General features: G+C 39.9%; 1 protein-coding gene across 1 annotated transcript in view; it reads right to left on the bottom strand.

Annotated features, from left to right (window-relative positions):
• LOC124556298 overlaps nucleotides 1–27,670 on the bottom strand; it is a 391,641-nt gene that overhangs the window by 121,245 nt on the left and 242,726 nt on the right. The window contains exons 3-6 of the mRNA XM_047130273.1: nucleotides 20,255–21,772; nucleotides 14,511–20,135; nucleotides 5,703–5,891; nucleotides 1,032–1,172 (exon numbers count right to left, since the gene is read on the bottom strand). Of these exons, the coding sequence (XP_046986229.1) occupies nucleotides 1,032–1,172; nucleotides 5,703–5,891; nucleotides 14,511–20,135; nucleotides 20,255–21,613 (7,314 nt within the window). The 5' untranslated portion in view covers nucleotides 21,614–21,772. The remainder of the gene's footprint in view (nucleotides 1–1,031; nucleotides 1,173–5,702; nucleotides 5,892–14,510; nucleotides 20,136–20,254; nucleotides 21,773–27,670) is intronic.

Genomic DNA, 27,670 nt, shown 5'->3' with positions numbered 1-27,670 from the left:
GGATTGTGTTTTCTGAAACACTTGTGCCTGCTCCAGCATTGTACACTCTCATCATACATGCCACAGATTGCCACCTAGCCTGTCATACAGGGTGGCTTTCCACAGATGATGGCAAGAGTAGCACATGAACAGCTAACCAGCTTTACCATTTCTGACTTGCTCATTTCCAGGAGCATGGACATAACAATCTGCCCTTACCCAAAGACACTCACATTAGCAGATTTCCCAACTGCCACACATATTGTCATTAGAATGAGGTCCTGTTCATCCCTGCCCTGCTTATATACTTTTGTTACCACATTATATGCCTACAATGCTTGCTGGTGGCAGTCAATCTTGTCATGGACAGTGTTCAATATGTTTTGGATCATCAGTACACCACCGACAGTAACTGATTGCTTGCATCACATACATATATTAAGTCTTCCTCCATATTTTCTGTAGGAAACTACTTACACATAACCTAGCTCTGTGTCTGAAAGTACTATGGCACTTACAGATTAAGTCCATGAGGAGGAGTCCATCTGTGTTTTTACGATATATTCAGAGCTTCTTTCTATATGGTCTTGTGAAAGAACGTCTAGCCTACTACTGTTCTTTCAGCTGACTGTGTGCCAAGTAGTAATAATATACTTACTTTGTTTTATGATACACTTTTGCAAACAAACTTTGTTCAACTCATTCTGACCATGTCACACTATACCCACTTTGTGCTGTTCCAGTATAATGCTAAAGTATTGCGTAAAATCTCTAATTCTCTATTAAAAAGTTTCATATTTTCCTCAAAAACTGCCTGCAGTGTAACTTAATGTTGAACTGTACAATGGAGAAAAAAAAATCTCCATTTTTAAATACAGACAACTTACAACCCTTAAAGTATTATTTAATGTTGTGGTATTATTAACTAAAATTATTGGCTTACTCTCCTGTAACTGATGTATTCAGACTCTGATGCATAACTTTTAGTATACCATTATGCTGAAACAAAGGAAGTTTTATCTGAAATATGACTAGAACAAATGTATACTCACCATTCTTAGAAATGGATTTTCTTCCAACTTTGCCAAGAAGTCTGGGAAGAAACCACCAACTTCTTCATGAACTGTGCCAACTAAACTTATCTGGTGCAGAGGTCCATACCTAACAGTTCCACTTGCATAATGCTTCAAAACCTAGGCAACAAAAAAATGTGTGATTAGGTATTTTTGTAGATGCACACTCATTTACTGGACTATAGGTTACTTCAAAAAAAGGTGACAGTAGTGGCTGAAGAGCAGAAAATAACAAAATTATCCATTATCAATGATAAACTACATGTCATTAATACACATAGCAATTACAGGGGGAGGAGTTGGTATGACCATGAAGTGAGGAGAAGAAAGGGTGCAAGGGGTGGGGGACAATGCATACAATGAGGAAGAGGAAGCAAGTGCACTAGAAGGTAGTGGAGAGAGCAGGTGTGGGGGAGAAATGTGGTAAGGCCACAGCAGCTGGGGTGCAGGAGGTGTTAGAAGAAGAAGGGGAGAAGCATGCACAGGGGAGGGGTGTAAAGGGGAAGGAGAGCATATAGAAGAAAGCCAGGGAGGGAGGGGTGGCAGGCAGAAGAAGGAGTTATCTAATGTCTCTCACTATGCCAGCCATATGAACACTCTAAGACAAAAAAGAACAAAGCACTACAAAGGAATTATCTGAATGGGACTGAAATTGGTAGATGCGATGTACAGGTACAGATAAACAAATGGTTTTAAAAAACAAATTACGGGTGATTTATTAAAGAGAAAGAGCTTCACAAATTGAGCAAGTCAATAATGCCTTGCTCCATACTGAGTAAGGTGGTACAGTGGTTAGCACACTGGACTCACATTTGGGAGAACGATGGTTCAAACCCACATCAGGCCATCCTGATTTAAGTTTTCCATGATTTCCTTAAATTGTTTCAGGAAAATTCCAGGTTGGTTCCTTGGAAAAGGCACAGCCAACTGCCTTCCCCATCCTTCCCTAACTGATGGGACCGATGACTTCGCTGTTTGGTCCCCTCCCCACTTCAATCGACCAACCAATTAACCAACCTTGGTCTACCTCTGGCCATTATGCGAGCCATTATTCAGCTTGGCTTTGATCAATAGAGTTATTAGATGTCCTCCTGATGGATACTGTGCCAATTGGTATGTTAGATCGTCAAAATCCTGAGATGGTTGGAGGGCCCTACCCATAATGTTCCAAACATTCTCGTTTGACCTTGCTTGGCCAAGGCAGGATTTGGCAAGCATGAAGACTAGCAGTAGAAACTCTTCCAGTGTGCAGGCAGGCACTATCTTGCTGAAGTGTAAGCTCAGTATGGCTTACCCGGAAGGTCAACAAAATGATGCATAGAATACCATCAATGTGCTGTAGGGTGCCACAGACGACTACCAAACGGGTCCTGCTATGAAAAGAATGGGCGCCAATTACCATCATTCCTGGTTGTCAGGCTGTATGGTGGGCAACAGTCACATTGGTATAGCACCACTGTCCAGAGCATCTCCAGGAATGTCTTTGGCCTGAAATCTCATTGACTGGAGTAAAATTGTATTCAGTGATGAGTTCTGCTTCAAACTCAGCCCAATGACCAGTGAAGATATGTCTGGAAATGTCTCTGACAGCTGTGGGATACCAACCTGCCATCCACCATATGGCTCGATAACCAGGAGTGGTGGACTGGGTGGCCATTTCTTTTCATAGCAGGAACCCTTTTGTTGTCATCTGCGGCACCCCTACAGCACAGCAGTACATCGATGATATTCCATGCCTCGTTTCGTTGGCCGTCATGGCAAGCCATCTACGGCTTACATTTTAGCAAGATCAGCTCACCCACATGGGCAAGAGTTTCCACTACTTGTCTTCATATTTGCCGACCCAACCTTTGCCAGCAAGGTCTCCATATCTCTCTCCAACTGAGAACATTTGTAGCATTGTGGGCATGGCCCTCAAACCAGCTTGGGCTTTTGACAATCTAACATGCTAACTGGATGGAATATGGCACGATATCCCTCAGGAGGGCATTCAACAACTCTATCAATCAGTTCCAAGCCAAATAGTTTCTTGCTACAGGGCCAGAGGTGGTCCAGCAAGTTATTTGCTTACTTGATTTGCGAAGCTCTTTCTCTTGAATAAATCATCCAAATAAGCACATGAACACAGAGAGCAGCAGCAATATTATTTTCACAGCTCAGTTCCACTTTCAGCAGCATCAAGCCCAAGGGTCATGGTGAGCACATCACATGTGTGCTTCTCGTTCATCTTCATCGTCCCGGAGTTGGCATTGGCTAAGATCGGTCTGCTGTCTTCAGGCGCGGTCGTCATCAAATATCCGCTGCCTTTCTCGACAATAGGGCACCACATGTCCCAGTTGTCCGTAGTGGAAACGTACTGGTTGCTTATCCTGGGTCCTCCAAACGTCAGTCTTCCTTGGTGCCCAAACGGGTTCCCCATGCGGCATTGTAGGAATGTAACTTCGCATGTGTCTCAACTTTTTCACCGTTTTAAAGAGAAGTGAAGGACGAGAGATTGGGTTCAATGTCTATTCCACTTCCTACCTTATGACCTCTTGAAGTGACTTGGCGTTTTGCTCGTCATGCAATCCCAGTGCCTTCTGAATTTCCTCTCTCATTATCTGACGAAAAACACTTGTGAAATCAGTTCCTTCCACCATCACAGACATTGATATGACGTTTGGAAGCCGTTCAGACTTCTTGTGTGTAAATTTTTTTAATGCACTGTCTCGATATACTGGCACCATTTTATGAAGTCGCTTGCTGTCGAAACCTCCTTCAGGAGTAGGGCTTGATACATGTCCTCAGCAACATACTTCATGAGATTTGCAACCTTATCTTCCTCCTTCATTCTAGGATCCTCTATATTGCACAGCTCCAAGGTGTCTTGAATGTAGGATGCTGTAGTTTCTCCTGGACACTGTGCCCTGCACTTTAATTTATCTTCAGCCTTGCACTTCTGTCATCGTGTGTCGCTGAAATACTTGTGCAGTTCCGCCTGGAATACTTCCCACCTTGTGAACTTCTCCTCGTTGTTCTCATGCCATTGCTTGGCAGTGCCCTCCCAGTAGAAAAATACGTTAGCCAAACACACGGTGTCATTCCATTTGTTAAATTTGGCTATAAACTCATATACCTTCAGCCATTTGTTTGGATCTTGACCATTGTCACCAGAGAACCTGGATGTCTCATGTGGTAGCACACAGTTGCTGTCATCGTAACGTCATCCTCTTCTTCTTCTTTTGTCTCCGATAGATTGCAATCTGTTGAATATGGCTCGAATTTGGGTTTCTAGTCACATAAACGGCGGCTCTGTCATGGCCCGATGGGAGCCACTGTGTCGTCAATAATGTGCACTATCAGAAGTTCCAATACCCTGCGCCTCCACCAGAATAATGTCACGTAGAAGAAGGTGTAATTAGATGAATAATGATCACTAAGTTCACTTAACGAAGGTTCAGTCAGCACTTGCACATGCAAGTGCGCGGTGCAAACTGCCTTTGGCCAGAACACATACGGTATATATACAGTTACAGAACATTCCAGTACAATGATTCTTGACATTTGTGGATACTTCTAGAATGTACTCGAACCAAATATAGAAATTAAAATTTTAAGTTCAGGCGAGTTTTGAACTCACGAGCCTCCATGCAACAGTCCAGCATCACAGCCACCACACCATGGTGACTGCACCACTCAGCCTCCTCTGCGACCATATTACATTTGACAACTACAGAGACCAATAATGGCTTACTTGATGTTAACATATCAACAATGTCAGGACACGTACTAATGAAGACAATAAACCAGGAAAAGCTTATGTACCAAAATAAAATGTCAAGCAGCAAACTGTCTACCAATTCTGTACATATGTCTATTTATTTATTTATTTATTTACACGTCAAGTTCCGTAGGACCAAATTGAGGAGCAAATCTCCAAGGCCATGGAACGTGTCAGTACATGAGCTTACAACATAAAAGTAATAACAGATAAAAATAAATGTTCATGAACCTGAAAAAAAAGTCAGTCCATAAGTTTAAGTAAACGCTATCAGCAATACAATAAGAATCAGCTTAATTTTTCAAGGAACTCCTCGACAGAATAGGAGGAGTGACCCATGAGGAAATTCTTCAGTTTCGATTTGAAAGCCCGTGGATTACTGCTAAGATTTTTTTTAAATTCGAGTGGCAGCTTATTGAAAATGGATGCAGCAGTATACCGCACACCTTTTTGCACAAGAGTTAAGGAAGTCCGATACAAATGGAGGTTTGATTTCTGCTGAGTATTAACTGAGTGAAAGCTGCTTATTCTTGGAAATAAACCAGTATTGGTAAAAAGAAACAACAATAAGGAATATACATATTGAGAGGCCATGTCAAAATACCGAGACACGTGAGCAGAGGTCGTTCCTGAGCCAAAAATATCCTTCTAGAATGGGAAGAGTTACCCCAAAACATAATACCATACGACGTAAGTGAATGAAAATAAGCAAAGTAGACTAATTTACGTAGTATCACACAAATAATGCAAGAAAAGAGCTTTCATGTATCACAGCACTAAGAAAATAACCTTAACCAAAACAAACACATTGTTGTATTCACTGCTGTATTAAAAAGAATGACAATGGAACCAACTGACTCAATGAATATAAATGACCAAATAATGAATACCTGTTCTCTGTAATGGGCCATTGTGGTCGTCTCAATATCTGAGCCTCTTCCAAGAACACCATTTTTTACAGTCAAGTTTGGGTAATTTTCGGCCATATGGTCTAACAAGTCTGGAAGATAAGTTGCAGCATCATGTACAATGCCCATTACATGATGCGCGAAACCTCCCTCGTCTTCAGCAAAAACTACCTGTGTAAAATGGCAACAAATAAATTAAGTGAGATATCAGCAACTCAAACTGAAATTCTAATAATAAATAACTATGTGTTTTTAATGATGGAAAGTACTAACTACCAACTGACCACACTTCCAACTCCCCACCCCGCAACACACACATACGCACACAAATGTGTTGTCATCAAAACTGTCTTGACAACACTAAATATTAATGCCAAAGTTGACCAGTTTTGTATGTTTAGCAGTCATCAACTGAACTAAAAAAATATTGTTAAATATAAAACTGGAAAGTATATAAACATGACAAAAATAACATACTCATCCAGCTTGTTACTAGGTAATATGTTACTGCCATGATGTGTACATCTTGGTCATGTAATACAAACTGGTGTTTCTGCCTTTATATCACACTTATAGGAATGGGACTAACTCATATCAATAGTGGGTACAGAAGCACGCTCCTCTAATACCTGTGAATATTAACAGATACATCCTACCTACTTACCAATAATTATTGCTTTTTTTCCCCTTCCAGTTCTGATGATGACTGCTTAGCAGTTGAAACCAGTAAACTTTGTCATTATCGTGAGTCTGAACAAAATAATTTTAGTAAAAAACATATTCAAATGGAATTGTTTTAAGAAGATTACACTTTATTAAAATGTAGCACAGGCAGTCTGAAACAACAAAACATTTATGCTGTAAATTAAATACAGTGCCCAATAAAATGATACATGAACTGAAAATACATAGAAGGGCCAATATCCATCAGCAATGACAAGCAGCAAACCCTTATCTGAAATAAAATTAATACTGGTTTCCACACATTTCATAGAGATGTGCAATGGCCTGTGAAAGCAAGCATACTCTTAATGGGGTTGGAGAAGCCTCTCTTGGGATCAGAGTGGAATTGCCTGTCAAAACAAAAGATACATGAGCCACTACAGTCTCAGAGAATGCTCGTTCTCACAGACTGGATACTGAAAAGATTAAGATGATATTAATTAACTGCAGGAACATCCAAGGAGTGGTCCCAGAACTAGCAGAACTTACTGAAGGTTATAATGCCCACATAGTATTACCCAGACAGTATTAGGAACAGAAAGTTGGTTGAAACCGAAGTGAATAGCTATGAAATCCTAAGGTCAGATTGTAATATTTATCAACAGGATATGTTAGTCACCAACGATGGAGGTGTATTTATCGCATTAAAGAATTCTATATCTAGTGAGGTTATCATGGATTCTGAGTGTGAAGTAATTTGGGTGACATTAAGCATCACAGGTTGGTCAAAAATGGTAATCGGATTCTTTTTTAAACCGCCTGGGTCAGGAGCCATAGTGGTAGGTCACTTCAGAGAGAACTTGTAGAATATCATTAACTTTCCATGCCACTGCAATAGGGAGTGACTTAAACTTGCCAGCTATAGATTGGGAGAATCATGCTATCAAAACTAGTGGCAGAGCCAGGGATTCGTGTGACATTATTCTGAATGTCTTCTCTGAAAATTACTTTCAGCAGATAACTACACAAACAACTCATGAAAGCACCATCTTCCACCTCCTAGCAACAAACAGACATGAAATTATTGAATAAGTTAACATAAAACAGGGCATCAGTCATCATAGGGCTATGACAGCAACTATGACTATGGGCATTTATAGGTATTACAAGGAACATTAACAAAGATAGAAAAGTATTTATGCTTAGCAAGAGTGACAGGATACAAATTGCAGAATATCCAAGTAGTCAGCATCAAATATTCAGTGCTGAGAATGTAGATGTGGGGGACAAGTGGAAAAAATTTAAAAGCAATGTTCAGTATGTATTAGACAAGTATGTTCTGAACAAGGTCATAAGGGATGGAAAAGACCCAAAATGATTTAATAACGGTGTTAGAAAACTGCTATGTAAACAAAGAGAGCTTCGTCACAGATTCGAGAGAAGCCAAAACCTGCCTGACAAACAAAAGCTGAACAAAGTGAAAAGGAGCATAAGGAGAGCGAGGAGAGAAGCAGTCAATGGCTTTGAAACTAAAATTTTGTGAGCCAATTTGACTAAAAACCCTAAGAGATTTTATTTTAGTCTTACATAAATCCAGTTGGCAGTTCAAAATCCTTTATTCAGTCACTCATTGAATATACTATTACGAAAATGGAAAATGACAGAGAGAATCCCCAAATTCTGAATTCGGTCTTCCAAAATCATTTCACTACAGAAGACTGTTATACAGTTCTTACTTTCAATCACTGTACAAACATTGAAATGGCAGGTATTAAGATGGCTGCTCATGGAGTAGAAAAACAAGTACAGTTACTTCGTAGTGGAAAGATATGAAGGACCAGATGAGACACCTGTAAGATTTTACAAAGATAATGTGAAAGAACTTGCTACTCTTCTAGCAACAGTTTATCACAGATTGCTGAAGCAACAAACGGTACCTAGCAAGCGGAAAAAAGCACATCATTCCTGTTTTCAAGAAGGGTCATACGACAGATGCACATAATTATAGGCTTATATCGTTGATGTCAACCTGTTGTAGAATTATGGAACTTGATTTACGGTCAAGAATTACAATGTTTTTGGAGAACAAAAATCTCCTCTATAAAAAACAATATTCCACAAACAGAGATCTTGCAAAATTCAGCTCAATCTGTTCCTCCGTGAGATTCATAGCACTGTAGACAATGACGCTCTGGTTGATGCATGTCCCTTGATCTCAGGAAGGCATTTGATATTGTCCCGCAGTGCTGTCTAGTGAAAAATATATGAGCTTACTGAGTATCAGACCAGATTTGCGACTGGATTCAGGACTTCCTCACAGATAAAACTCTTAATGAAACGAAACTGACAGATGTACAGATAATTTCCAGAGTACCTGAAGGAAGCTGATAGGATTGTTACTGTTTACAATGTATATAAATGATCTAGTACAAAACATTGAAAGCTCTTAAAGACTGTTTGCAGATGATGCAGGTGCCTACAAGAAAGTAGCAATGCCACAAGACAGTATCAATTTGCATAATGACCCACACAGGGCTGATGAATGGTGCAGGCTCTGGCAGTCAACCCTGAATGTAAATAAATGTAACACAAGGCAAAAGAAAAGAAGAAAAAGAAATCCACTACTGTACAGCTATACAATTGATAAAAAATCGCTGAAAACAGTATGTAACGTAAAATATCTAGGAGTAACTATCCCAAGAGACCTGAAGTGGAATGACCACATAAAACAAATGACAGGAAAACCATACGTCAGATTGTCAATCACACGAAGAATCTTAGGGAAATATAACTCATCCATGAAGGGAGTGGCTTACAAGCCACTTGTTCGACCGATTCTTGAGTACTGTTCATCAATCTGAGATTCTTATCAGGTAGGACTGACAGAAGAGATAGAGAAGGTCCAACAAACAGTGGCGCATTTTGTCACGGGATTGTTTAATTGGTGTGAGAGAGTTACAGAGATGCTCAATGAACTTCTGTGGTGGATGTTACATGAGAGGGATTGTGCATCGCAGAGAAGTTTGCTACTGTAATTTCTAGAAAGCACTTCCCGGGAAGAGTTTGATATCTAATGAAATGACTACGAAGAGAAAATTTTTGATAAAGTATAGATAATACAGAGGTTTACTGATGGTCATTCTTCCCATGCACCATATGTTAGTGGAACAGAGAAGGGGGGATCGCTTAGTGTATCAGAAGTACCTTTCGCCACACACCGTTAGGTGGCTTATGGAGTACGAAGTAGATGTATATGTTAATGTACAGCATAAGCTTACAACAAGTGAGACCAGCTAAACCATCACTGAATCCATGTGCCTAATTAATGACCACTGGTCCAGTACACTAACCAGATGAAGCGTAGTTCGTGGGCAGTTTTTCACATTCTTACAGGAAAATGTCTAGTTGTGGTTTCCTCTCTCTTTCTCAGAGAGAGAGAGAGAGAGAGAGAGAGAGAGAGAGAGAGAGAGAGAGAATCTGACATAGTTAGACTGCCCGATGCAAGTCTTTCTATAAGATACCACCTTGTCAGCTTGTGTGTCAATGAAGAGTAGATGAAATGAGTAAGACAACACAAACACCCAGCCACCAAGTAAAGAAAATCTCCCATCTGGCAGGGAACCAAACCTTGGAAACTGCAGAGTAGAAGCAGTGACACTAGGTTCTAGACCATGAGCTGCGGATCTCTGTCTCAGTTATTACAACAGTAAAAATATGAGGACACTAAACACGTTTATGTGATTTGCAGATATAAAGTGCAAATGACTTTTCTCTCTTAGTGTAACTGGTGGTGGTGGTGGTGGTGGTGGTGGTTGTTAGTGTTTAACGTCCCGTCGACAACGAGGTCATTAGAGACGGAGCGCAAGCTTGGGTTAGGGAAGGATTGGGAAGGAAATCGGCTGTGCCCTTTCAAAGGAACCATCTCGGCATTCACCTGAAATGATTTAGGGAAATCACGGAAAACCTAAATCAGGATGGCCGGAGACGGGATTGAACCGTCGTCCTTCCGAATGCGGGTCCAGTGTGCTAACCACTGCGCCACCTCGCTCGGTTTAGTGTAACTCACAATTGTGGTGACAAGTCAGACATCCATCCAAGAATTAAAATAATTACCAAATCATAAGCAAACAATTGCTCGTGGCACAAAAAAGAAGACAAATAAGAGTATTTAGAAGATTTATAATATTTTCAGATGATGGTATTTGATTTACTATTGAAATTTCTAGAGAGATACTTGACAGGACTGTTACTGTTTACAATATATATAAATAATCTAATACAAAACGTCAGAAGCTCTTAAGGACTGTTCACAGGTGATTACAAGAAAGTAGTAATGCCACAATACAGTATCAATTTGCATAATGACCTACACAGGGCTGATGAACGGTGCAGGCTCTGGCAGTCGACCCTGAATGTAAATAAATGTAATACAATGCAAAAGAAAAGAAGAAAAAGAAATCCACTACTGACCTTCACCTATGACAAGGTTTTCCACAGTGTTTTTAACTATAGTTCCCAAAAAAAAAATTGCAAAGTAAACTAATTTCAGATCACAGGTCTGAAAACAGAATCATGCCTATTACAAATTAAAAATTGTGGCCATACAGAAATGTCATTCTACTATAAATGCAACAAACTTGTTTATTAACTGTTTGAAAGCATTTGATATAAAACAAGAATTGTTTACGTTTCATACAACTGTAGGGCGCCATTAAACAAAAGGAATTCCCAGGATTGTCATGGCCTAATAACTACGAGGCGTGTTTTTTAAGTAAGTACCATTTTGACATTAAAACAAGACGTGCTAAGATATCTCAATAATTTTATTTTTACATGAAAGCCTGTACCTTAATCCACGCACTGACGCCATTACAGTCTGATTCTTATTTGTTTATGTTGTGCACTGAGTGATTAAGATGCCTCCGATAATCGTGAGTCCCGCCGACTGTGAAGTACGGGCTGTTATAAGATTTCTTGCTGCAAAAGGCCTAAAAGCAATCGATATTCATTGTGAGATCTGTGCAGTATACAGAGAAAACATTACAAGTGATGGAATAGTAAGAAAGTGGGTGAGAACATTTAAAGATGGCCGCACAAATGTGCATGATGAACAACAGAGTGGGCGTACTTCTGTCATTAATGAAAGTTTGGTGCAGGAAGTGAACAATAAGGTGAGAGAAACCAGACGCTTTACAATTTCCTCCTTTCCTAATGTTTCTCGTAGTGTTTTGTATGGCATTTTGACCGAGCACTTGAATTACCAAAAATTGTGCGCACGTTTGGTACAGAAAATGTTGACGGAAGTGCACAAAACTAAACGTTTAGACAGTACATTGACTTTCTTTGAGTGGTACCACAACGACAGTGATGATTTCTTAAGCCAAATTGTTACGGGCGATGAAACATGGGTGGCCTATGTCACACCAGAATCAAAGCAACAGTCCATGGAAGGTGAGCAAGAACATTGTTTTGCTGCAAGACAATGCCCGTCCGCATGTGGCGAATCAGGCCAAAGATCTCATCACATCTTTTTGATGGGAAACTCTAGATCATCCTCCGTACAGCCCTGATCTTGCACCCAGTGACTACCATCTGTTCCTGCACTTGAAGAAACACCTGGACGGTCAGTGTCTTCAAGACGATGATGAAGCCAAAACAGTGGTGATGCAGTGGTTAACAAGTCAGGCGGCAGACTTCTATGAGGAGGATATTCAAAAACTGGTACAAAGTTATGACAAGTGCCTCAATATTGACAGAAATTATGTAGAAAGGTAGTTTAAGGTACAGGCTTTCATGTAAAAATAAAATTATTGAGATATCTTAGTACGTCTTTTTTTAATTTCAAAACAGTACTTACTTGGAAAACACGCCTCGTATAAAAATTACATCATATACCAACTCTGCTGCAAACACTGCACTTTTTTATGTTGGTATGACTACCAACTGTCTACCATGATGAATGGTCACCACCAAATTGTTAACAAGAACAAACTTGACCACAATATGGCACAATATGCAGCTGAGGATAACATGCTCAGTTTCTATGGCTGTTTCACAACCTGGGCTACCTGGTTCCTTCCCTCAATCACCAGCTTCTCTGAACTATTCAGATGGGAGTTATCTTTGCAACACATCCACCATTCCCATAATCATCCTGGTGTCAATCTCTGGTAACCTGTGGTGCCAACAGCCTCCATCCAAATTTTCTTCTGTGTGGATCTCACAACCTCAATAAATTTAAAGAGTGTCATTTTTGCACCCGATTCTGAATAATTTTTAATTTTTTTATTTTTCACACTTTAGGATTCGGGCATCCTTTTTCAAGTGCATCTCTAGCAACATGTGGGTTCATCATCATCATTAATTTAAAAATTGCATGCCGCACATAATCATACGAAGTACAATCATCAAATGTCCTCTCATCTTGCAATATTTCGTATGAAACCGACTGTATAAACTCACTCAATTAACTGTCACAGTGTATTTCATACGAAATATTGCAAGATGAGGATGTTTGATGACTGTGTTTTGCACAATTATGCATGGCAAGTGATTTATAAATGACAACGATGTAGCAATATATGTTACTAGATACATACTTGAGAATGAGCAATGCCTGAAACAAGTGGTTGAAAAATAAAAAACATATATACAGGGTGAGTCAGGAGGAGAGGTACATGCTTAGAGGGGTGATACTATTAGTCATTTTGAACAAAATACTTCAGATGGATATATGTCCTAATCCGAATGGTTTCCGAGAAAGAACACTTTTAATGTCCATTGATATTTGTTTTCTGTATTATCCAAACACTGTCATTGTTTACAATGTACCATAGTAGTGTAAAGAAAGTTGTGACAAACAATTTTACAGTGAATGCTTGTAGACTATCAGGTTGGGAAACTGTCTTAAACTGGCATACAAACACTAAGCTACAACACATTGGGTGTTGTGCGAGATTTTCAACATTCTAGCGCTCTCCTCGTGCAAACTATAGGTCCTAGAGAAAAATAATCAGAATGTTTCTGGTAGGAAATGTAATGTAGTTTAATTTTGCACTGCTGGAGGGTATGGTTTACGAGTTATTTAAGAAAAATGCACAAAAGTGATATTAAATGTATTCTATTTCAGAAACCGTTCGGAATAGAGCATATGGCCATATGAAGTATTTTGTTCAGAATCATTAATACTATCACCCCTCAAAGAATGTACCATGTCTACTGACTCACCCTGTACATACATTCCGGTGGAAAAATGTTCTCCAGCCAACAGTTTCCCCTTTCCCCTTCCTCTGCTCTCCACCTTCTCTCAGATTCACATCCTGACATTGCCAGCGGTGTGTGCCACTCTCCAGCAGCTCAGACAACTGAGTATCACATGTCCAGCCCATGCACCTGCCACCCCTCTCTCCCACATTCATAGCAGGCAGGCTGCCTCCTATCAAGCCACTACCCACCCACCCCAAACCCCTTTCCCTGTCTCCCACACCACTCAACGCACCCTTATTACAACCTCTTCCACTGGCTGGAATGCAGCATTGTGCATGCAGGTGGAACCATGTAGGGGCATAGGTAGGAAATCGTGCATATGTGTGTGTGTGTGTGTGTGTGTGTGTGTGTGTGTGTGTATGTGTGTGTGCGCACGCGCGCGCGAGTGGGACGGGTTTGCAGCATGCACGAGCACACTTCCACACACGCTCTAGCTCAAAAAAGGATTACTCTGAAAGCTAGTAAGTTTTCTTTCCTTTTTTATGTGTCTGTTGATGACTTAACACTTCCCCTTATGGTGAGAGTGGCCTCCTTTAATCCAAAAATATTTACATTCTACCACAACTCTCCAACAAAATCAAAAATTACATTTCTATGACAAAGCAATATTTTTCAAATCCACACATCAATATGACTAATGGTACTTGAATGTCAGCTATTCCATACCTTTACAGCGACTTTTGGTGTATAACAGCAATCAACTTTATGTACAAAGAAAGCAAATGTTTGACTCCGTAAATATACTGAATAACAAGGTACAATTGAAAAGAAAAATATATAAACAGACAGTACTTTTTTCACTGCTTTATAAACTGGGGAACTGTGTTCACATATAAACAATAATACTGAGTTAACACTAACCTTAAAATATTCTTTGGCCAGCTCCTCCATCTCAGACTTGCTCAGGCAATCAATTTCATCTTGATACATATGGACAACAGTAGCACCTCCATTGGCATATGTTTCAATGCGAATAAATTTACCATATTTCAGATTATCAACACCACACTGAGAACACGATGGAGGTCTCGGTAACGAATAATGTTTAGTTTGAAAGTTAGTCTTAGGACCCGAGGGAACTTCTGATGATCCTGGATCTGACTTCTCACTCTTATCAGGTAATTTGTCCCTACGACACTGGACACCAACATTTACTCGTTTAATTTTTGATCTGCTGTGACATTCAGAACAGCGGATTTTTACATCAGATGAGCTGCTACTTCGGCGATCTTTGATTATATTTTCTCTACTGGATGAATGGTCAGATCTATCTTTTAGTGTTGAATCATGAACTTGACTACCTTTTTCATGAGTGTCACCACTGCTTCTTCTGTATCTCTCTTTATGCTCTGATCTGTCCTTACTAGAGCGTCGAGATGAATGTCTCCTACTGTGCCTGTGTTTCCGGTGTTCATTCCCTGAAGTGTGTTCATGTCTGTGTTTGCTATCTGATCCAACACTTATACTTACAACAGAGCCAACATTAGAAGCAACAGCTTCGCTGTTACTATGACTGCACTGCATATTACCGAATGGTTTACTTTCTTCTGTACCCTTAATACCCACTGGTTCGGGCAAACTTTTTTCTGTGAGAGTAGGTTCATCAACAGAAGGAACATGAACATCTGTAACTGATGGACTTAGTGTGGTTTTGCAGCTATATGATTGAGGAGGATCTGTTACCATAGGTGGAGAATTGCTACAGTCTGTATCTAGTACTGAAGAAGTATGAGTTGTTGTAGATGGCAAGGTATCTGGAGTGGGTGTTTGGGAACGTTCTACTTGCGCTGGTGACAAAGTTCCACAGTCTACATGTGCTAAAGAAAGAGATTCTGTGCTTTCTGAAGACAATACATTTGCCTTCACATCACCATCAAAACCACAAAATTTCTCTTTTTCTGGTATTATAGATTCATCCATTTGAGATGACACTGTTTCAGTTCCAACATCTGTTTCATTTGCAGGATGTACTTCACAAGGACCAGTCACTGCCTGAACTGGTAGCACTTCACCTGTTGCATCTTCTTCTACATTTGTTAAATCTCCAGATGAAGAACTAATTCCATTTTCCTCTGCAGAAGACAACAGACTAGAAACTTTCGTTTTTGAATAAGCATCTCCATTTTTGGGAGCATCATTTACCAATGGATTTGTTATGTCTTCTGTCACTATATTTTGTGCAGTGGAACTCAATTTAGTTATGTCTGATGGTTCTGTTACCACCATTGAGTTATTTGATTCAGAAAGTAACTTTGTATTATCCTCTTGAACTTCTGTTGAAGAAACAGCAGCATCATCTATTGTCAGAGGCGTCTTCCTCCCATCAACTGAAAAGTTTACACTATTTTCAAATCCCGGGGCATATGAACGGTCTCTGTCAAGTTTTGCAGTGTTCACATTGACTTCTTCATTTGTCTGAGCATTCACAGAATTTGGTTCAGGTGATTTCCATGAAGCACTTGTTATGGAATGCTGCAAGCTTACAGGACTTGTACCAGAAACTTTATCACTACATTCTGTAACAGATGACCGAGAACTTGGTCCCCTTTCTGATTTAGGTATTTTCTCACTTTCATTAACAGAATTCTCTGGGCATTCTGTGGATGTGTAGGACCCTTGCAAAGCTGGGGGCCTGCTACACTTCCCATCAGTCGATGAACTGCATTCTTCATCTATTGACTTATTATGAACACATTCAGAAATTTCTACACAGCATTTTGCTTCCTTCTCAGCATGTAATTTGTGTTTTTCCATTTTATTATAGTCAGAAATTGCGTCTTTCTGAGTAAAATCAGAACAATTCTCAGATTCTGAAGAAACAGAATTATATTGTTTTACCAAAATTTTACATTCTTCATTGATAACATGTGACAAAGAAGATGCATGTTCTTCTTGTGCATTGTTTATAACTGGTTCCCACTTACATAAACTGTTATTTGGTTTCTCCAAACCTGAAAATGATTTAACTTCTGAATACTGCTTGATGGAGGCAAATGCAAAACCATTATTATTCCCAGAATGTTCTTCATGCCTTGATAGGACAGAACACACATCAGACTTTGTAGATGATAAACTGGTGTCCATTTCAGTTGTCACAGGATTTATATTAAATTCTGGTTTAGCATCAGAGGAACTGATTTCAGTGATACAAGAGTCTATATCAGTTTCAGCAGACACAGAATCACCAATAGACTTGGAGCAAAATTCTGCTGTTGAACTGTAATTATTTTCTGTATCACAAGCATGACCTTCAGCTTCAGCTGATGAAGGATCAACTTGAGGCACCTCTGGTTTTAACAACATCTGCTCATTGTCTAGTCTCTGAGACTGAAATCCTGCATAAGAGGAGTCTGACACCTCATCCAAGTGTGGTGGCTTTGTGTGCAGTCTGATTAGAGTTTTAGATGTCAGCTGGGTATCTAATACATCAAGTGAAGGCAGCTGCGTAAATGGCTTGTGAAATTTATGGTGCTTATTTTCATTTTCTGTAAATAAAACACAGGGATCATGTTCATCCGGCAAAATTGTTGCTCCAGTAGAAGAACATTTACAACATACACTACATGTGTCAATTGTACAACTTGTCTCATGTTTCATATGAGATAGTGAATCACAACAACCTTGTTTAACATTTTCTTGGACTCTGTTGTCCTTAATCAATAGAGTGGGTTCCTTTAAGTTGTCACTATCATTGAGAGAAACTGTACACTTTGCGGATGAACAATTCATATCACTTTCATACTGGAAATTATTCACATTAGTAGACTTCATTGTCATTCTATTAGACACAATATCTTTATCATGCCCCTGGGTCATAGAAATATCAGGATTGGCACAAGTAGATATTGTACTACAGTCAGCAGACGTGGGGCACACTTGAGATCTCACAGTTACAGAACCATCTACTATTTCAGCTGGCAAAGCACCTGCTTCGGGTTCATCAGGCAGTTCGCAAAACCCAGTTCCAAGAGTAACACTGTGTGCAGCTTGCCCTACTTTCTTGGGCAGAACAGTCAATCCTCCTATCTCCAATGGCGCATTTACTGGTGGTAGCTTAGGTATGCCAGACAGAAGAGCTGCTCTGGGAGAAATATGACTTTCTTGAGCCTTAGCCATACAAGATTTATCATCTACATTCAAAGTACGTGAATGCAGCTCTGTTGGTGATTTAGGCAAAGGTCTCAGTCTATCTTTATTTTGATCCATAATTTCAGTAGCACTGTATGCTCTTTCTGCAACTGAGACACACTCTCCTTTCCATTCAGTACACTCTGAGCTTGTCTTTTGCAGATTACAATTACCCTCAATCTTAAGCCTTCCTTGATCACCACTTTCCCTAATATTAAAATCCAAAACAGTTTCCTTACTTTCTTGTTTAGGTACAATCACACTATTGTCTCCTTTTTGTGAACAGAGTTCTGAAACTATTATTTGTGCAGCACAATCGTTCTTTAACTTCTGCAGAGTATTCTCACCATTTTCCTTAGATGAACTTCCATCTCCACTGTCCTTGGGTAATGCAATGCTATCAAGCCATTTCTTTGTACAATAATGATCAAGGCTTTTTTTCATAGATCTGTCATCAAATGACTCATGTACCGTCCTGTCGTCCGCCATCTTTCGCATTACCCGACCATCTTCTGCCTTTTTTGTACTTTTATCAGAATCTAACTTGTGTACAGACTGTTCAGATTCTAATTTGCGAACATTTCTGTCAATATCTGCCTTGGCTATCACCCTGCTACTCTCACTTTTACGTGATCCCCGTTCTGCTTCTGTTCTCCTTCCTGAACGTGCATCTTCCATTCGACGTACATTTCGGTCTTCGTCTATCTTCCGAGCAGCACGTTCACTCTCTGCTTTACAACCAGTGCCTGCTTTACGTGTTGTTCGTTTCACCTCTGCTTTTCGTGTTGCTCGGTCAACCTCTGATTTACGAGTAGAACGACTGACATCTGTTTTGCGCAGTGATCGGTCAGACTCCAATTTACGATTGCTTCTCTCTAAATCAGACTTATGACCTTGTCTTTCAAGATCCTGTTTGCGTACCACACGATCAGTTTCAGACTTACGAACATTTCTTTCACTGTCTATTCTTCGAACGCCACGCTCTATGTCTAGTTTACGAGCAGTTCTTTCATCATCTGATTTGCGATGAGGTCGTTCACTGTCTGATTTTCGGTAAGTACGATCAGTATCACAAGAGCGGGTTACTTTCTCAGTATCAGTTTTCCGAGGTGTCCTGTCAGTTTCTGCTTTGCGAGTCTCTGTCTTGTATGGACTTCTGTCACGAATTGACTTACGTGATGTTCTTTCTGTGTCTGCTTTACGGCAAAAGCGTTCACTGTCTATTCTGTAAGATGTACGCTCTACATCTAATTTGTGTGAAAGTCTATCATTATCAAGTTTATGTACTGAACGGTCAGTATGAGATACCCGGTCGCTAAAGGTTGACCTCTCATAAGATACACGTTCATGGGAACTTCTATCACTGTAGCCTGAACGTTCACCATGGAAAGCACGTTCACTGTGTCCTTGTCTCTCGGTATAAGAAGCCCTATCGTAGTGGACACGGTCACTTTGGTGGGACCTCTCAAAGTGGTATCCTCTATCAATCACTGAAGAAGTTCGTTCTGTATCAACTTTCTGAAAATGGCGGTCACTTTCAGATTTATGAGAATGTCGTTCGGCGTCCACTTTATAGAGGATGCGTTCTGTATCTGACTTATGAGGAGTTCGTTCTCTGTCTAACCTATGACACACACGGTCTCCATATGTTTTGGAATGACGGTCTTTATCTGTTTTGCTGAGACGATCCTTATCTACTTTATGTGTAGTTTTCACAGAAGACCGCTCTGTATCAGTAACTTTCTCCGTATGTCGATCTAGATCTACTGACTTTGCAGCAGTGAGATCTGTGTCAAAAATGTCCCTAATGCTCTGGCTTAAGGAGGGTGTCTTGTGGAGAACATCACTTGGGGTGGCAGCTTGCTTGTGGCTCTCACTTACATCCTTGGGAATACTGTCTGTATTAATCACATCCTGCATTGAGCTATCTATTGTGGCTATCCTACTTGGGGAGAATCCAGTAGTGATTGCTTCCTGTGAGGAATGATCAACAGCAACAACCGGAACTGGACAATGAGACAAGTTAGCTGTCTCTGATAATATATCTGTGCTGGTTGTCACCTGCAAGCAATCACTGGGGCTATCTGGACACTGTGGGAATTGATTTTCACTGTTTGCATGCTGCGGTGAACAACTTGAGCTGGTGGCCTCTTGTGGTGGATGTATTACACTCTCAGATTGCAGCTGAGAATGGAGATCATCATCTGACAGCTGCGATGGATGAACTGCACTAGCTGTCTGCTGTGAAGAAGTAGCAGAAATGGCTTCCTGATGTTGAGGAGAAAACTCACTTTCTCCTTCTCGTCTGGAATGGACTACACTCTCTTCCTTCTGTTGTTGATCAACCAGGCTGGTTACCTGCAGCATAAAACAATTTACACCAGTTGCCTGCTTGAGATAATGGTTATTCATAAATAAATGGAAATCATTGCATGAAAAATATCTGTCACACTATAAGATTTGTCTATTAGACTTACCTCTTCTGTATGCCTTTTGGTGTTTACCACACTGTCCATCTTCTTTGATAGGTTTTCTTCACCAACTACCTTACACTGTACACAGTCTATGTGAGCTTCATCATCCACCTGAGGAATATGGTCCCCCCTGACATTCGCCACCTCATATGACAGTTGGTCTGTATCAGTTGCTTCCTCACGCATTTGACTCTCACTGTTCATCTCCTGGAAAAACTTGACTTCTTCTTTCACTCCCTTGTTCAGCTGGTCTTTGCTGTCCACATCCTGAACTGGTACAGTCTTGTCTGCATTCCTTCTGGATGGCGCATCCTCTTCACTAGCTATATTCTGTGACTGACTATCCACACAGAAAACATCTTTGTCGGCTTTCTCCTGAGATAGCCCTTGCTCAACAGCAACAGCTACATGCATCAAGCTCTCATTTGTCATCTTCGGGCATGTATTGTCGCAGTTGGCTTGCTCACAATGTGTCCCACCACCATCGAACACCTCTTCATGCAGCTTCCCATTATCAGTTACCTTCTGATGAGGGCTACTCTCCTTAGTTGTTTCACAGATGGATTTCTCACCATTATCTACTTTATTTTGTTGTGTCTTATTGCTGAGTGCTTGCCCGTATGACGTACCAGTACTGACAACTGCAGCACATGAAGTGTCACCGTTGGTTGCCCTTTCACCTGGCCCAACAGTACTGGCTTTTCCATGGGGTACTGCATGATGCACTACCTCCTTGTGTGATGTGCCAGTACCAGCCACATCCCCATGCAGCACATCAGTTTCCCTCAGCTCCACATGAAGCTTTTCAGGATTAGTAGCCTCCCTTCGTGTTGCACTATCATCAATCATGCCCTGGTGGATCCAACCATTGTAAGCCTTTTGCTGATGACCAGCCTCACTGCTCCTGTTTTGGTGCAAACTTGCTTCATTCATTGGTTCACATTGTAAACGACCACTGGTGGTCACATTCTGCTGTTGAGCTTCATCACTAGCTACACCCTGGTGTAAAAATCCCTTGCAACATGTCTTCTGGTGCTGCTTAACATTTTCACCAGTAATACAATGACAGCTTTCCACAGCCGAATTATCTTCTTTGTTCCTGATTGATGCCCTGGCCACCTCATCATCAGTGGCTGCCATCCTGGGATGTCTGAAAGTGTCAGTCAAACCCTGAGGTAATAACATAGCATTGGGAAATTCCTGAGAAAGCCCACTACCACTTATCACTTTACTTGAAAACCTGGCCACAACATCTGTCCGTTGTTTGACCACAGAGTCCAATTCTTTTATGGTACTGTCCACTTCCTGCACCTTGAGGGGAGACTGATCCTTGGGGTGTGTACTCTGACAATGGGGCTCCATACACGCCCCATGCTCGATGTTGCAGTCCTTGTCAGCAATTTCACTGGGACGGAAGCCTGGGCTGACCACATTACGAATGCAATCATCCACATCGGCGATGTTTTGTTGGAGGTAGTTGCTGATCTGCCTCGGAAGACTGTTGGTCAAGCTGGCCGGCTTCTGCGAAAAATAATTCACATAAATATACTTGTGAGTTCATAGTCACAGGATATTTTCCTGGAATGATAATTTAATTCTACAAGATATACTGCTAGTTGTCTCCTTGGCAGGAGGCACCCAATATGCCTACTCTTTGTGAAGAGTTGTTTGAATCTTTCCTGGAATGATAATTTAATTCTACAAGATATACTGCTAGTTGTCTCCTTGGCAGGAGGCACCCAATATGCCTACTCTTTGTGAAGAGTTGTTTGAATCTTGTTAAGGAACAACTTCTTATTGTTTATCGAATCACAACAGACTGATTTCTGAGAAAAGTATTCCATCTGTCCTGGAACATCTTCCTTGCAACAATCAGCTTCTAAAAGCCTTCTGCCCTTTTGTTATTCATTATTGTAACTTTATTACACAATTTGGAGAAGGGATTAAAGTGCAGGGAGAAGAAATAAAAACTTTGAAGTTTCCTAATGATTTAATTCTAGTAAAGGACTTGAAAAAGCAGTTGAATGGAATGGGCACTGTCTTGAAAGGAGGATATATAAGATGAACATTAACAAAAGCAAAACAAGGGTAATGGAACATAGCTAAATTAAATCAGGTGATGCTGAAGTAATTAGATTATGAAGTGAAACACAAAGTAGATGAATTTTGCTATTTGGGCAGTAAAATAACTGATGATGGCCAAAGTGGAGATGATATAGATTTAAGTGTTAGGAAGTCTTTTTCACGAGATATTTGTCTGGAGTGTAGCCTTGTATGAAAGTGAAATGTGAATGATAAACAGTTTAGACACGATGTGAATAGAAGCTTTTGAAATATTGTGCTGTAGAAGACAGTGAAGAATTGTGGAGAAAACAATTTTGTGGTACAACAGACTACAAGAAGGGGTTGGTTGATAGGACACAGAGACATTCAAGGGTACACCAATTTAGTACTGGAGTGAAGTAGTGGTGGTGCTGGTGGTGAAAATCGCAGATCGAGACTAATAAATGAGTACAGTAAGCAGGTTCAAAAGGACATAGATTGCAGTAGTTATTCCGACATGAAGAGGCTTGCACAGGGTAGATGGCATAGAGAGCTGCATCAAACCAGTCTTTGGACTGAATACGACAGCAGCAGCAGCAGCAGCAGCAACAACAATAACAACAACATAACACAACTGTAATTGATCAAAAAACAGTTATGTGAGGAACTGTACAACTATTACATGTATGATGGCAAGTCAACTGGGGATTTGATTCATTAAATGCCCATGTCTAATAAATGTCATTTCATTTTGGGAAAATAAGTTCTCCCTCACTATTTAAAATGTGCCACCAACTGCCACAATCTGCCAGGTTTGACTTCTACATTGTCTGCAAGTGACCTGCTATCAGAATACCACCCAGTCAGATTCTCTATATATTAAAAAACAACAAACCACAAAGCAAGTGTTGGAAAACAAGTTTTTGTGGCAGCCAATTTGTTTCTTTACCAATCAAAGCACAGCACATGTGACAAAATTTACATAAAGCAAACTAACAGAACATTTGACACTAGATGCAGAGAGCTTGTAAGAGGATGTAAATATGGAGCAAACCAAGTTTTACAGAACACCAACACAACCACAAAATTACTTAATGAGACCAGTAAATATAAAGTTTTCACATAAAAACCACCAGGTCCAAAAACAAACTAGATGCAAGTCACAAAAAAAGAGGGCTTTTGAAAGCCAAGAAGAAATGACCAGTGGATGTGCAGTTCACATTTGTTTCCAGCTTCCACTGACATCAAAAAGGAAAAACAGTTAACAACTAAAATGAGCAGAACATTAAACACTGTGTTTTTAAGACTCCATCATCATCATCATCATCATCATCATCATCATCATCAATTATTATTATTATTGTTATAAACATTGAGAAGAATGGAAACAAGTCTTAATACACAGCTTTAGAGTTAAGAGAGGATTGGGAAACTTGACCGTATTCCGCAGCACCATTTAGAAGCATAAACTGTTCATTGGTTCTCAACAGCACTCCTCTCAAAGCTGTACCTTGTGTGATAATTGTGTGTAGTAGCTTCCAACAATAACACTACAAGCTAATATCATTGTGGTAACTGGAACATTATGTTTCACTATCCTTCGCTTACAGAACAATTGATCGATTTCCTGTACTTAGCTTAATGACGGTATGCAACATTGCACTTGCCATTAAACAAAATGAGGAGACAACCTCTTTGGATATTTTTACCAGTCACTCCACTCTGCTTGAACAGTTGTAGAATCATTCAATGAAGGTCTACATTCAGTAGCACCGAAATACTCCAATTATGAAATATTAGTTGGAGGGGACTATACATACTGAGTGCAGACTGCGAACGCTTTCTCCAAAAACTGTCTTGAGCAACTAGTTCTACAACCCACAAGCAACGGAAATATTTTAGAACTTGCAGCTATAAACAGGCCTGACCCTATAACCAGTTTTAGTACAGACACAAGGCTTAGCAATTACAATGTTATCACAGATAAGCTAGTTATTAAAGTTATTAAATCCATCAAGATGGCTAGGAGAGTTTTAATGCTGGAAAGAACAGGTAAGCGGCTGTTAGCATCCTACTTGTACACAATGAATGAATGAATGAATGAATGAATGAATGAATGGATATTATTTGCTTCCAATATGATGGACATAGAGCAATTATGGGTAAAGTTTAAACTTATTGTAAATGGCACAGTGGAGAAGTATGTGCCAAGTAAGAGGATTATGGAGATTATTGGACTCTCAGTTCAAAAAAGAACATATCAATGCTGACAGGAAAAAGATAGTCGAAATCCGTTTATCTATAAAACAATCAAAGTATGAAGCATACAAAAACTTCTACAATAACTCATAAGCACATTATCTTGCCAAGAATTGTAGAAAATTATGATTCTACATAAAGTCTTCTATTCAGTCACTCATAAACCAGTCTAGTGTGACAAAACAGGTAACAAAAAACAAACTGAAATATAAGTTTTGTGTTTAAAAAATCATTCCTACAGTATTATACAGAGACACCATCATTTGACAACCACATGAACTCCTGTATAGAGCATAAAAAGTGGCATCCCTTGCAATGAAAAGCAACTGAAGGAGGTGAAAACAAAGAAGTCAGCAGGTCTAGTTAGAACTGCAACTCAGTTAACAGACAGTACTCTTCAGCATTGGTCCCTTATTTAGCTTGTGTTTATCATGAATCTTTCATCATTCACAAAGTCCAATATGACTGGAAAAGGTTTTATGGACTAATAGCCTTAATGTCAGCTCACTGTAGAGTTCTTGAGCATATTCTAAGTTAAAACATAATGAATTTCCTTGAGAGAGAATAGCTTCTGTCCACAAATCAGCACAAATTTTTAAGCATCATTTGTGCAAGACAGAGCATGTCCTTTTCTCGTACTGTATCATGCGAACCATGGATGAAAGGCACAGGCAGATCACATATTGCTAGCTGTCTTGGAAGTATCAGTCACAGTGCCATGCACACTGTTAACATAAAGTCTGACCATACAGAATAGCTTCTCAGATATGACAGTGGCTCAAAGACATTTTAAGCAATAGAATACAGTACACTGTCCCAGTGGGCGAGTGTTTGTTGGAGACAAAGGTACCGTCACGAGTATTCCAGGGAAGTGCAGTGGGAACCCTCTGGTTCTCTATTGTCTCAGTAGTAGTCTTCAGGTCACAAATTGACTGTACATCTGAGTTATTAGTACATTCAAATACAGTAAATGTATAAATGCTTGTTGCACCCACCTCACTGGAGCCTAAGCTGAGTGAGCGTGCCAACACTATTTCCTATGGTACAGACTAATGAGTCATTTTCTTAATTTTCTATTACAGTACTGTAAACATTACGCATGTTCCAATCATTTATTTCTATATGTTGTGATGGCAGCAGCAAACTAATAAGCCCAATTGAAGGCTACAAAGAGATATTTCAGAATGGCAGTAAAAGTCAAATATCATACTGAAAGGGATTCTCTTTGGCTCATTTGACTCCTTGAGGCCTATACAGCTAAACTGTCAACAGCATTTCCCACAAGTGCTCAGGTTCTGGGTTCAAGCCCCAATTTGGCACACAGTTTTAATCTGCCAGGAAACTTCAAAACATACACACTGCACTGCAGAATGAAATATTTATTTTGCTTCATAGGATGTATATTTTCTGAAGAAATTTCTCTAATTACTATATCTTCTTATTTTAGATACAACTATATTTATAATATGAAGATAATTATTACTCATTTTGGTCACACATTGGCCCTTTTCAGATTTTACACATCATAGGTGGCATACTTATTATGTTTAGAATATGAAGATAGCTAATATATGATAGGAATCAACATGATTGTTGTCATATTATAAGTGTGATTGAGTCAAAAACAAAAAGAAGGGTATGATATGCCAATCACTCTTCTCCATTGGCATAATGTCATTTTTCCCCAAAATGTTATTTTGTGTAGGCAATGGTATCATCATTGTTCCATCAGTGGAATACTCTGACTTCTATTATTATCACAGACATTCTTCCCTTGAACAATAAGCTCTAGAAATTTACATTTGAGGACATTAAAATGCAACTTAAGCTCCACTTTGAGACCAGAGGCACTCTTAACCTAGTAGATTACCTCACTGGGGACCCCCCTCTCCCACCCCCCCCCCCCGCCCTAAAATACATATACTGACTTTGTCATCCTAAGTACAAAAGTCAACTACCACCTGATTATTCCTCACCACTATTACAAATGAAGGCTATGCTACCATCACATTCATTATCTCATGATAATAAATGATTTCATATCAGAATCTTTTGAAGATGCTGAAATTTACAGCAACCATCCAGAATAATTTCTAAATCTATCTTCTCATGCTCACTGCTAACATTTTGCAGATCGCAATTTGGTGCACTGAGAAATCTGCCATGTTAAGTAGCTGGGTAATTTTTGTTTGTGTCTAGACTCTAGTTGAAGGAAGTGTGTGAAAGTGTGCAGTCAAAGCAACTGTAAGAAGGCATTGCAAAAAGTAAGTGTACTTTTGACCTATTACACCATTTGCACCTGCAATTGGAAAACCTCTGAAGTAGGCTTCAACATACAGCCTGAACTGATTTCTTACATACGACAGTTGTCGCCCCATAGTGATGAGAAAATTCGGCTGAAAACTCGCTTCTGGTGAGACCAATCACACAAAATCTCAACGACAATGTTCATTGCAATTCTACATAATCTGTTACATGCTCTCTTTCTGGAATTGTTAAGATGTGATAAACTTGCCATTGGTAGTTACTTAATAACAAAAACTACAATCTAAGCTGTGTAACTTGGAATAATAGGCCACCAATGTCTTATGTCATTGATCAATCAAGATACAGATTATCTGATGCTATAGACAGCTGAAATATGATGCACTAGTTCTTAAGGGTGAACATCTTTGCCTCTTTGAATACAACATATGTCGTCAGATCATTGAAGTTTAGCAAGTACTTGGGTGGGTAATTGCTTGAGTACGCCACATGCCCCTGCATGCTTTTCCACTGCCTTTACAGGAAAGAGGAGCATGGGTTAACAGCATAAAGCTTCTGATCACTGGACTTCATGGCAGTGTCCTGAGAGCTAAATTCCAAACTTTTCTACAGTGATTCTTGAACAGAGGGCATGTGACACTTGTTGATGGTGATCCATCCAAAGGATGGCAACATTAAGCTGGGCTGCCTCCTTGGTGCTATTCAAGAGGAGTACACTGTGTGTAGGCACTGGGTTTCACCCTCTCCCTTCTCTCATCATCACCGTTGTCATAATCATCATCCAACACAAACACGACACCACACTACACACATTAACTACAATCCCCTACACTCATCTGATACATCTAACAC

Source organism: Schistocerca americana, chromosome X (genome assembly GCF_021461395.2).
Source record: "Schistocerca americana isolate TAMUIC-IGC-003095 chromosome X, iqSchAmer2.1, whole genome shotgun sequence".
Taxonomy (NCBI): domain Eukaryota; kingdom Metazoa; phylum Arthropoda; class Insecta; order Orthoptera; family Acrididae; genus Schistocerca; species Schistocerca americana.
Note: the sequence above shows the minus strand (reverse complement) of the source record. Positions and strands in the feature narration are given on the sequence as shown.